Raw genomic sequence first — 10,445 nt, forward strand, 5'->3', positions numbered from 1 at the left:
CTTCTACCCCCACTGCCCTTAGAGTTTCTTTGATGAAACTCCATTCAAGCCTGTCATACGCTTTTTCCAAGTCCACTTTAATTGCTAGCCACCCTTTCTGACCCATCTTCAACTTCATTGAATGCATAACCTCTTGAGCTATAATGATATTATCACTACTCTGCCTCCCTTCAATAAAGCTGCACTGGTGTTGACCCACCACCTTGTTCATAATCACTTTTAACCTTTTGCTGATTATCTTTGTCACAATCTTGTAGCTCACATTGCATAAGGATATGGGCCTGAACTCTTTCATAGTTTCCGGCTGTTCTGTCTTGGGAATAAGAACAATATGGGTATCATTCAGTTTCCTTATTTGGGAAGGATCATTAAAGATCTCCTTGATCAGACCACACACTGATTCCCCAATAACATGCCAAAATTCATGATAAAAGAAGGCCTGTATACCATCCGGTCCTGGAGCCTTGAATGCCCCAAGATCAAAAACGGCAGCCTTGATTTCTTCATCAGTGACTTCTGTAGCCAAGCTCAAAGTATCCACTTGAGAAAGAGTAGGAAAGCTATTGCCGGTTGTTAGCTCCAAATTGTTTCTCATGCCACTGCGAAACAGCTCCCTATAATAATCCATGGCCATGTTCTTCAGCTCTTGTTGATCAAAACACCATTCACCATTGTCCTTCTTAAGGCCTTCAATTCTGTTTTTTCTTTTCCTGATAATAGCAGAATTATGGAAATATTTACTGTTCTTATCACCCCATTTAAGCCAGTTACACCTAGATTTCTGGAACCAAATCAGCTCTTCTTGGGCCAAAACCTTATTATATTCCATCCATAACTCCTTCTCTAACTGCATCAAATACTGGTTATCTCTTCTTGATCTCGCTCTGTCAATACCTTCAATCCTGCGTAGGAGCTTTCCTTTTTTGATAGATAAATTCCCAATATTATTTCTATTCCAGCACCTAGCGTTCTCGGCAAAGGTAAGAACTTTCTCTGTCCACTCCCCCCTTTCCCAAGCATTCTTGACAACTTCAATGAAGCCCTCTTCAATTAACCAGGCAGCATGGCACCTAAACGGAGTTTTAGTCCTCTGACGACCGGTTTCAGGCGCACATTTCAGGAAAAGCGGTCTATGATCTGAGCCGTATCTGCTAAGATGATGTACCTTAGCAAGTGGCCAAAACTGATTCCAGTCCTCATTTCCAAAAGCCCAATCAATTTTCTCCTTGATGTTATTTCTTTCCCAGGTAAATCTATCTCCCACTGAGTCAATTTCAATCAGTCCAGATCTATGAATACAATCTGCAAATTGACGCATTGATCTAACATTTGGCCCTGCCCCTCCCTTCTTGTCTTCGCTGGAAAGGTACGCATTAAAATCCCCAATCACTAACCAAGGCCCAACTACCTCATTTCTCAGCCTTACTACTTCCTCCCACAGAGGGGTTCTCAACATACTACATGGTTCCGCATAAACACATGTAACCCAAACAGGTTGTTGAAAATTGTTACGTTCAACCCGAATGTGCATGAATTGAGTAGAGGAAGACACATAATTTATAGTAGTATTCTCCTCCTGCCACAGAACCCAAATACCACCCGCATACCCTGTAGCTTCAAGCCTAATCCAGTGATTGAAACCAAGTCCACGTATAGCCTTATCAGCTTTAAAGCCACTAACCCGAGTTTCTATCAAAATTAGGATATCTACATCCCTTCCTTTCAGCAAATCTTTTATTCTACTAGGAAAAATTTTTGACGCCGCACCACGGCAATTCCAAGCTAACACATTCATAGGAAACAATGATTGGAAGATTAAATAAAAGAGACCAAATACCTCTTCAAAGCATCGGTCCTCCATTTGCCACCTTCTCTTCCAGCTCCTCAACCTCTTTGACCTCGTCTTGGGTTTCATACCAATAGTCATTAACATCTGTAGCATCTTTTCCTTGTTCCTCATGGATTGAAGTTGTTGCTATATCCGGCGGCTTTTCCGGTGGGTTACGCAAATCTCCATGTATCATCTTAGCTTCCATCGGAGCTTGACTATTGGAGCTCCTCACGGTTTCTTGGTTAAAATTCAGTGGGCCAGATTTTAATAAAGACCCAGCAATCACTTGGTGTATTCTGGTTGCAGCCTTACGTTTAAGGATTGGTGAGGTGATTTTGGGCCTAGTAGCCTGATTCCTCTTTTTGGACTCCACTCTCTTTTTATTTTTCTCACTACAACCACTGCTTGGCCCATCCGCAAAAGGCCCTGAAACAAAGCCCAAATCCTCCCTTCCTTCCTTCCTTACCTCCTGACCGACCCTAGCCCTCTCTATATTTCCCTCTTCCGTCTCTTTCCCTCTCTTCACATTCGACGTCACTGCCTCCTGCATTTTCTTCTCTGCCATCTTGTGCCCACCAACCGAGGAGCGCTCCTCTCTCACCTTCTTTTTCTCCCTTGCGGTTGCATTCCTTTTTTGTGTATCAGCTGTGCTTTCTTTCCTCCTCCATTCTTTCACAGTTTCCTTGTTCTTGCTTCCCGCCTCTGATTCGGCTGACTTGACCAGATTATCCATGTCTTGCAGGACGTCAAATCTAGTTCCAGGTGTAGCTTTCTGATCTCTTGCCATAGGTCTGCTGCCAGCACTTGCTTTACCTTGAGTCTGCTTCTCCCCTTCCGTTTTTGATGGCCGCCGTTTAAAAATTTTTGTCGCTTTCATCCAGTCCCCGTACGGTTCATCAGGAGTAACGCCTGGCACGCTGAACAACGTATGCTTTCCTTTCCGGTGGCTGTCATGGTGATCGCCGTCCATGGGCATAGCACTCTGCTCCGGCGTTTCTTCCCTTTTCTCTGTGTTTAAAGAACAGTGATCCTGCTTGTGACCATATACCCCACATTTAAAACAAATCGCATCAAGGCCTTCGTATTCCACAGTATAAATTGTTCGCCTGAGAACAAATCTGGCTTGTAGCTTCTTATTCAAATCCACCTCCACACTGACTCTAGCGAACTTGCCACGCTCCACAGTGTGATTCCCATTATTAATCGACTGGGCTAGTGTATTCATATCGACTTTGAGAGCTTTGCCTATCAAGTTTCCTAGTTCCCACATACACTCCTCGGAGTAGCAGTGCATTGGCAGCATAGGTACTCTGACCCAAATGGCTACCTTTCTCACCTTGTTACAATACGGATTGAAATTCGGACTCCATCTCTGAACAGCTATGTAGTGTCCGTGATATAGCCAGGGGCCTTCAAACATGAGTTTTCTACAGAGGTTTTTATCCTCTGTTCTGAGAACAAAATAGTTTTTAGGCAAATCAATTAGTTCATAATTTCTTGTTCTGAACAGCCACGAAATCCTATCCTTCATACCCTTCAAATTAGCCTCAGCTCCTATCACAGTCAGTATAAGGGCGTCCTTCCATGGTCGACATAGCTCCCTCAGTCTGGAGTCATCCATCTTCAATCTTGGTAGCGTCTCCATTAACTGTCTCTCCTCCTCGGTGAGGTTAGGGGCGACCTCCTCCTCCTCCGCAAGCCATTCCTTGAATTGATCATCTAAATCCCTATCCACTTCTATTTCATCTCGACCCAGAAGTTTGCTTTTATAGGATATTTGAGTTTTCCCCCCCTGTTTCAGCTCCTCCTGGTATTGCCTTTTATCATTTTTCATCTCTGGTACTCCCTCTTCGCTCATCTTAACATCCTTATCCACCTTTTCTCCCGCATCAGGTTGCTCATGTCTCTGTTCCAGCATAGGCTCATCTTCCTTTTCCGTTCCTGATTTTCCATCCGGTGGTCTTCCTTGGTTAATCGGAAGTCCTTGGTACACACTTTCTCGCTCAGCCTCACTTTCTCGCTCTACCATCTCGCTTAATCTAATGTTTTTTAAACAAAACAAAACACTACCTCTACTTTTAAATCTAGTTTGGAGTTTAATTTGTACTAAAAACTAGATTTTATATTTAAAAGCTATACTTTAACAGTTCAGATGTATTATTGTATTTTTAAAATAAAATTATAATTTTTATTAAAAAATTTAAATCTGGATCATTGAGATTTGACCCATGGTAATGAATAAAAAGGGCAGAGAGGGAGTGGAGGGGGGGAAGGTAGCAGAGAAAAGCCGAACTCCTCGGCGTACGGCCTAAGCTTCCACCCCACTATGAAGTTTCTAGGCTTTGGGCTCACCAACTTCAGGCCCGGCCCATTCATAATAATACGATGAATGTGGCCATATATACGACCCCCGCGGACGCCCTCTGCCCTCACACCTCCATCCGTCCCATTCCAAGCCTGGGCTTTTTTCGTTCATCGATCTCCTCGTTTCTGCGTTTTCCCGCGAACATCATGAAGCTTTCAGCATTCTTAATGTACTACCTAGTGAACCAACCTGCCATTCAGAACTTCACATGGATTCCCAACGAGACCCCAGCTTCATCTTTTCAGTTTCCCCTCATCACCGACGCCTGTTACTTATTTATCATCTTCCTCCTCACTCGTGTCTTTCGCCTCAGGCTTCCTCCGCCCATCCTCAAACCCATCACCGCCGTCTATAACACTGTCATTCTCCTGCTCTCCTTCATCATGGCCCTCGGTTGCACCTTGTCCACCGTGTCCAATGCACCTGACCTCCACTGGATCATCTGCTTCCCGCCCGACACCCCACCCTCCGGCCCCGTATTCTTCTGGGCCTACGTCTTCTACCTCTCCAAGATCCTAGAATTCCTCGACACTCTGCTGATCCTCTTGTCAGACTCCACCCAACGCCTCACCCTTCTCCACGTGTCCCACCACGCCGTCGTGGTCGACATGTGCTACGTTTGGCTCTGGACGTCTCAGTCGCTGTTCCCGGTGGTGCTCGTGACCAACGCCTCCGTGCACGTGCTGATGTACGCCTACTACTTATTGTGCGTACTCGGGGTCCGTCCCAAATGGAAGAGGTTGGTGACGGAGTGCCAGATCGCTCAGTTCCGAGCCAGCTTCGGCGCTTTGGCCCTCATGCTGGGGTGCCACTTTTTCGGGCCTGGTTGCTCCGGAGTCTGGGGTTGGATCCTCAACGTCTTCTTCTATGCTTGGCTTCTGTTCCACTTTCTGAACTTCCGTGAGCAGGCGTACAAGTCGAAGTCCGAGTAGAAAGCCTGCAGCCATCTGTGGTGCAGTAGTGGCTTAATGTTGTCTGTTTTCTGTATTTTTCTCTTTATTTTCTGTTTTACTCTTATGTTGCATCTATGGTATATATGTTTATGTAATGGCTTATGTAAGTAATGTGATACATACATACATACATACATACATACAGATATATATATATTGTGGATTTTATACCATCTATATCTCTTTGCAGTAATTGTGCGTATTGTTATTCCATATTTAAAGCAGGATATATAGCAGAATTTATATTCTTTTAACTTTTAGGACCCATTTGATTTAATGCCCCCAATGCTTGTCTCACACACACACACACACACTATATAGTTTGACGATGATAAATGTGCGTGTGTGATTGTACAAAGTCAAAGCAGAATCATGTAAGCATGATTATATAATCAAGATGTCCCATAGCTTTGAAGGGAATTATTACATCTTTGATGATCCTCCACCTTTTTTCTAGTTGAGATGGATGTTGATAAAAGAATCTAATCCCTATCTGTTGTAGTTTTATAGTTTTTTCCCCCTCTTCTGGAGTTAATGGTATTTTGTTTCTACTCCAAAAAAGGTTGTTTGAGGATTGGAAAAAACCATGATTATATAATATCTAAAAAGTATGATTTCTGCAATTTGGATGCATCCATAATCATCGTTGTATAAGACCTTGGCCGTGCCTCTCTAGCTCTTCAAAACAATATTCTCCTCCATCCATTTAATTAAGGTGGTAAAAATGCCGACATTTATCTTCGCATAGAAAAAAACTTAATTTAAATTCTGGTATTTCAATTTGAACTCATATTGTAGGTGTATTTATTTATTTGTTTGTTTATGGAGATTAGCGAAAAGAGAGAAGACGCAGGCAACAATATAACGATGGAGAACACAGGAATTTAATTCTGCTTTTGCTTCTAGGGATATAGGGCCACTAACCAGATTTGCCTACATATCTTGGCGAGTAAGAAAACTTAATTTAAATTGTGCAAAAAAATTAAGAGAATAAACCTGAAAAGAAAATATTAATATAATCTCTGTTCCTCAATTAAGTTTTTTTAAATACCTTAGTGAACCTCATACGTGGGAATCGATCCTCTCTATTTTGGTGTGACCTACACAGGAACAATCAACTTGTGGGGTGAAGATAACCCTGGAATCGGAATCCAAAACCTTGAACGGTTTACTGTTAAGCAATATACTACCACTTGTAGCATGGTTGATCTGAAGTTATAGCTAAAGACACGGTAAGCATATGCTACGGGAGCATACTCCATGCTCATTGCAGATTGAATTTAATTTTTTTATATTTCAATTAATTTTTTTAATAGATACCAAATTTAAAATAAATAAATCTTATAACTCACACTTCTTTAAAAATTAAATTTATTACTAAAAAATTTTAAATCTAAACAATCCATATTAGATTTTGGATGGTTTGAATTGTGTTACAATGATGAGCACTGAATAAGGATCTCATACAACTCACACGTATGTAATAAAACAAATTAAAAGTGAATGTCACAATAGAAACAGAATATCAATAGTGACTTGCCAAAATAACAATTATTTATAATTAAAGTAATCCTTTATTTGCAAATTTTATTTGACCCAACACACCTATCACCATGGTCCTCCCATAATATATATATATATATAATAATAATAATAATAATAATAATAATAATAACAACAACAATAATAATAACGGTGTTGTCCCCTATCACATCCATTTCGATTTTTTTTTTTGCGCCTGACATCCATTTCGTGTTTAGATGTCCACTCATACATATATTTAGTGGGACCATAATCATTTTCAGAATCAAGAGATCATATATGGTAACCTAGCTAATCAGGGCATGCAATGCAAGGATCTTTGTTCCAAAGGCCAAAATTAACCTGCCCTTTTCCACCACAATAATCATATATCTTCTTGAAGCAAGTGCATGCGACGCGTATAGGGAATATTGTTGCATGATTTTCTCACTAGATTAATTAACCACCCAAAGTAGCACAAGTAGTTTTCATGATTAACCAGAATATAAATCATCAAACATATATATATATATATATTACAACAACAAAAAAATCAACCAACAAAAATCCAAAATAATATAATTTTCGGTTCTTAATTATTTTTTAAGAAATAAAAGGGTTCAGACCAGTTTTCCATCGATTTTTCCCCCGTTTTAATTAGCGTATTTTGAACGGGATACGCGGCCTGGTCAGTCCGTTTCAGACAACGCAGGTTTATTTTCTAACTAAAGAAATGAAATTGGAAATCTGGTACAGTCTGTCCACTGGAAATTAATTAGAAAAAATTACAATCAAGTCCAAAAAAAAAAGAAATAATTACTTCCTCGATCCTAAATACAAAACTCATTTTATAGCATAAATTACACTACAAAATAGATCTTATATTTAGGACTGGAGGAGTCCTAAAAAATTCTCGTAACAATCTAAACAGCTTATAATGTGAAAAATGACAATTTTTAAGATTTATTTTGCAATTTTTTGCTTTTTTTGGGGTCTCATTATAATTCTCCCGATTAATTAATTAATAAGGTGTGGTCGGCTAAGTGGAACATGAAAGCACAATGCAAGTTGGTGATCTGAACCTAAGCCCAATCTTCAAAATTCTATTCGATTTGGGGGTATCTAGACGAGCATTTTGAAAGCAATTTTATAAAATTTAAATAAGTATATGAGAAGAGTTTTATCCTACCTTATAAAAAAGCTTTTTTCTTTTTAAGTGCTTCGAAAGTTTTCAAACACCCCTTCAATATTTTCCCTACTTATAGGTACTTTCATTTTCTTCTTCCCCCCTCGTCATAAGTAGAAAATACTACCTCCGGTTCTAATTATAAGACTCCATTTATAGTCTATGAACAAGGTCTTATAATTAGGACCGGAGGTAGTAGTAGCCATAAATAGTTGCATGCATCATGCATGTGTATATGAGATAGAACAAATTAAATTACATATACATATATATATATATATATATATATAAGTGAAAAGGAAGGGAAGGATAAGGTATAAAACTAGTCAATTGAGAAACATGATTACGCCTTAGAATATTTTAAATTATTTTAAATATTACTACCTCCGGTCCTAATTATAAGACCCAGTTGATTTATTTGAGGAGATTAAGGAAGCAAGTTAAGTTAGTTATTTGTAATAAATAAGTGTTGTCATTCCTAAAATATCCTTGTTAATTAAGTATATTGGCTAGAACTATCATTATTACAAGGATTATCTTGGAAAAAATGCATAAATATGAGAGACAAAATGGATTGGGGTCTTATAATTAGGACCAAACAAAAAGTCAAATGGAGTCTTATAATAAGGATCGGAGGTAGTATTTTGGAAATTGTTTTATAAAAAAATAATAAAAGAAGCTCTATTTTAAATCTTGAAACATTCCAAATTTATTCCGTGGAAGCACACGAGTGAAGACGGGGTAAAAGGTTCGATGATTTGACCACTGGCCCCATGGCCCATGCATATAATATTCTGGCCAATGTCCCAATGTGATAAGTCATAAAGAAGTGAATATTCCCTGACCTAGGATATAATATTTAATTATATATGTATATATATACATATATATATATTTATATGCATGGGGCCAGTGGACATCATTTGCCCACGTGGGAGTATCTAGGTGGAGATTTTTCAGACTACGAACAATACAATACTGACTTTGTTACAGAGTTCATATATTAAGAATGTGTTTAATACTTCATATAAAAACTAATTATAGTATAAGTTAATAAAATAGGTTATGGAATTATCACTTATTTGGAGCCCATAATATACAGTATAATTGAGCCTACATATTATGGCCCTATTATAAAATTATTTGGTATAGGAAAACTAAGAATGAGCTCCTCATAAAAAAGTATGTGATTTGCTTCCACTTGATTGAAAAACAATATGATTCCACCAATATTAAAATCACTAAATTTATTTATGAGAAAACATAATTTAGCTGGGTTCCCTAAAAGTAAAATATTAAGCAAGCAAAATACGTATAAACTTCCTAAAGTTGATATTAATGAAAATAATTTTTAAAAATTATTATGTTAATGATAATTTAAGTAAAAATGTTAATTTTTTACTAAAACATATTTTTATAGGTGAAGGATACTTTCGTTAAAGAGGTTAATTTTTATATTGCCCAATATCATATCAAATATAAAATAGCATGGTTTTAAATAATACAATATGTTATAACATGTCCTCAGTTGAACCTCTTTCAATCAAGCTCCAATTCAGATGTATTAATCATGAAATTGTGACCCAATGGTGTCAACAGGATGGTTACAATTTTTCTAAAAAGATAATAAATAATGGTCCGTTTTAATAACATTATATCATAACCTGATGGTTAATATTATCTTCAAGTGAGACTTAATTAAGCTATAGCTCAGATTCAGGTTCAACACCAACTAGCATTTGACTGAGCAAATCCATTTTTCTTTCTTCTTGTGATATAAATATAGTTCGGTTCGTTATATCAAACTTGGATCTTATTTTTATCATACTATATAATCACCATAATCCAGTGCATGAAAAAAAATTTTACAAGTGAGAGGTTGCCGGTTGGATCCGCTTGTCAATTCAAGGAGTTAATATATGTCATTTTAGATTAAAAAATAATAATGTTTTAGCACCATCAATATAGTCCCTGATATCTCAACAAGACTTCTATTCAGAGCATTATGGGATGGATCTGAAATTTTGGATTCACAAGACAAAGTGAATTATGGAGGCATTGATGGACTATTTGACATGACATACATGTTCCTTTGTTTCTGCTTGTCTTGACCATGGCAACAAATTTAACTAAAGTTCAAACCCACTAATTCTTGTCAATGTCAGCTCTCAACCTAAAAGTGGTTATCAACTATCAAAGATGCGTAGTATACATCAATTTACTTAAAAAAATAGAAAATGTTTTAATTAGTGGCCACAATATCTTGTGCAAGATTCTGTGAATCAGTCCAGTACCAAACTGACGGACACTGTACTTTCTGTCGGATGTGGTGTGTTTTTGATGGGCCCAGCATGTGGAAAAAACGTGCCTAATTTATATTTTTTTTAAAAAAAAAAGAACAAGAAATAAATTTGCCCAAAATTCTGAAGAAGAAATTAGCGGGAAAGACTTGAATAAAATAATATTTACCAGGGATGATTTTAAAAATTATAACTATTTAGAAAAACTACATATCAAGGTTTAAATGTAAAAATACTAAGAAGAATACTTACATCAAATTACTTATATCCATTATGTTAAGTTCTCTAA

At 37.7% G+C, this 10,445-nt stretch overlaps 2 protein-coding genes across 2 annotated transcripts; one reads left to right on the forward strand and one right to left on the reverse strand.

The window, feature by feature from the left end:
- Positions 1 to 1,841: 1,841 nt before the first annotated feature.
- On the reverse strand, positions 1,842 to 3,251 carry LOC114756151 (uncharacterized). The gene has a single exon (XM_028945066.1). It carries the CDS (start codon positions 3,249 to 3,251, stop codon positions 1,842 to 1,844), a length of 1,410 nt encoding a protein of 469 aa, XP_028800899.1.
- Positions 3,252 to 4,216: 965 nt separating this feature from the next.
- Positions 4,217 to 5,128, forward strand: LOC114756152 (elongation of fatty acids protein A-like). Its single transcript, XM_028945067.1, has one exon. The coding sequence runs from the start codon at positions 4,217 to 4,219 to the stop codon at positions 5,126 to 5,128; it is 912 nt and encodes a 303-aa protein (XP_028800900.1).
- Positions 5,129 to 10,445: the final 5,317 nt, after the last annotated feature.

This window comes from Neltuma alba, unplaced genomic scaffold (genome assembly GCF_004799145.2).
Source record: "Neltuma alba isolate B1F8T4 unplaced genomic scaffold, ASM479914v2 tig00010374_pilon, whole genome shotgun sequence".
Taxonomy (NCBI): Eukaryota; Viridiplantae; Streptophyta; class Magnoliopsida; order Fabales; family Fabaceae; genus Neltuma; species Neltuma alba.

What these genes read in the sequence shown, in the direction of transcription:
- LOC114756151 (XM_028945066.1), bottom strand. Translation starts at nt 3,251, where the DNA reads ATGTTTGAAGGCCCCTGGCTATATCACGGACACTACATAGCTGTTCAG.
- LOC114756152 (XM_028945067.1), top strand. Translation starts at nt 4,217, where the DNA reads ATGAATGTGGCCATATATACGACCCCCGCGGACGCCCTCTGCCCTCAC.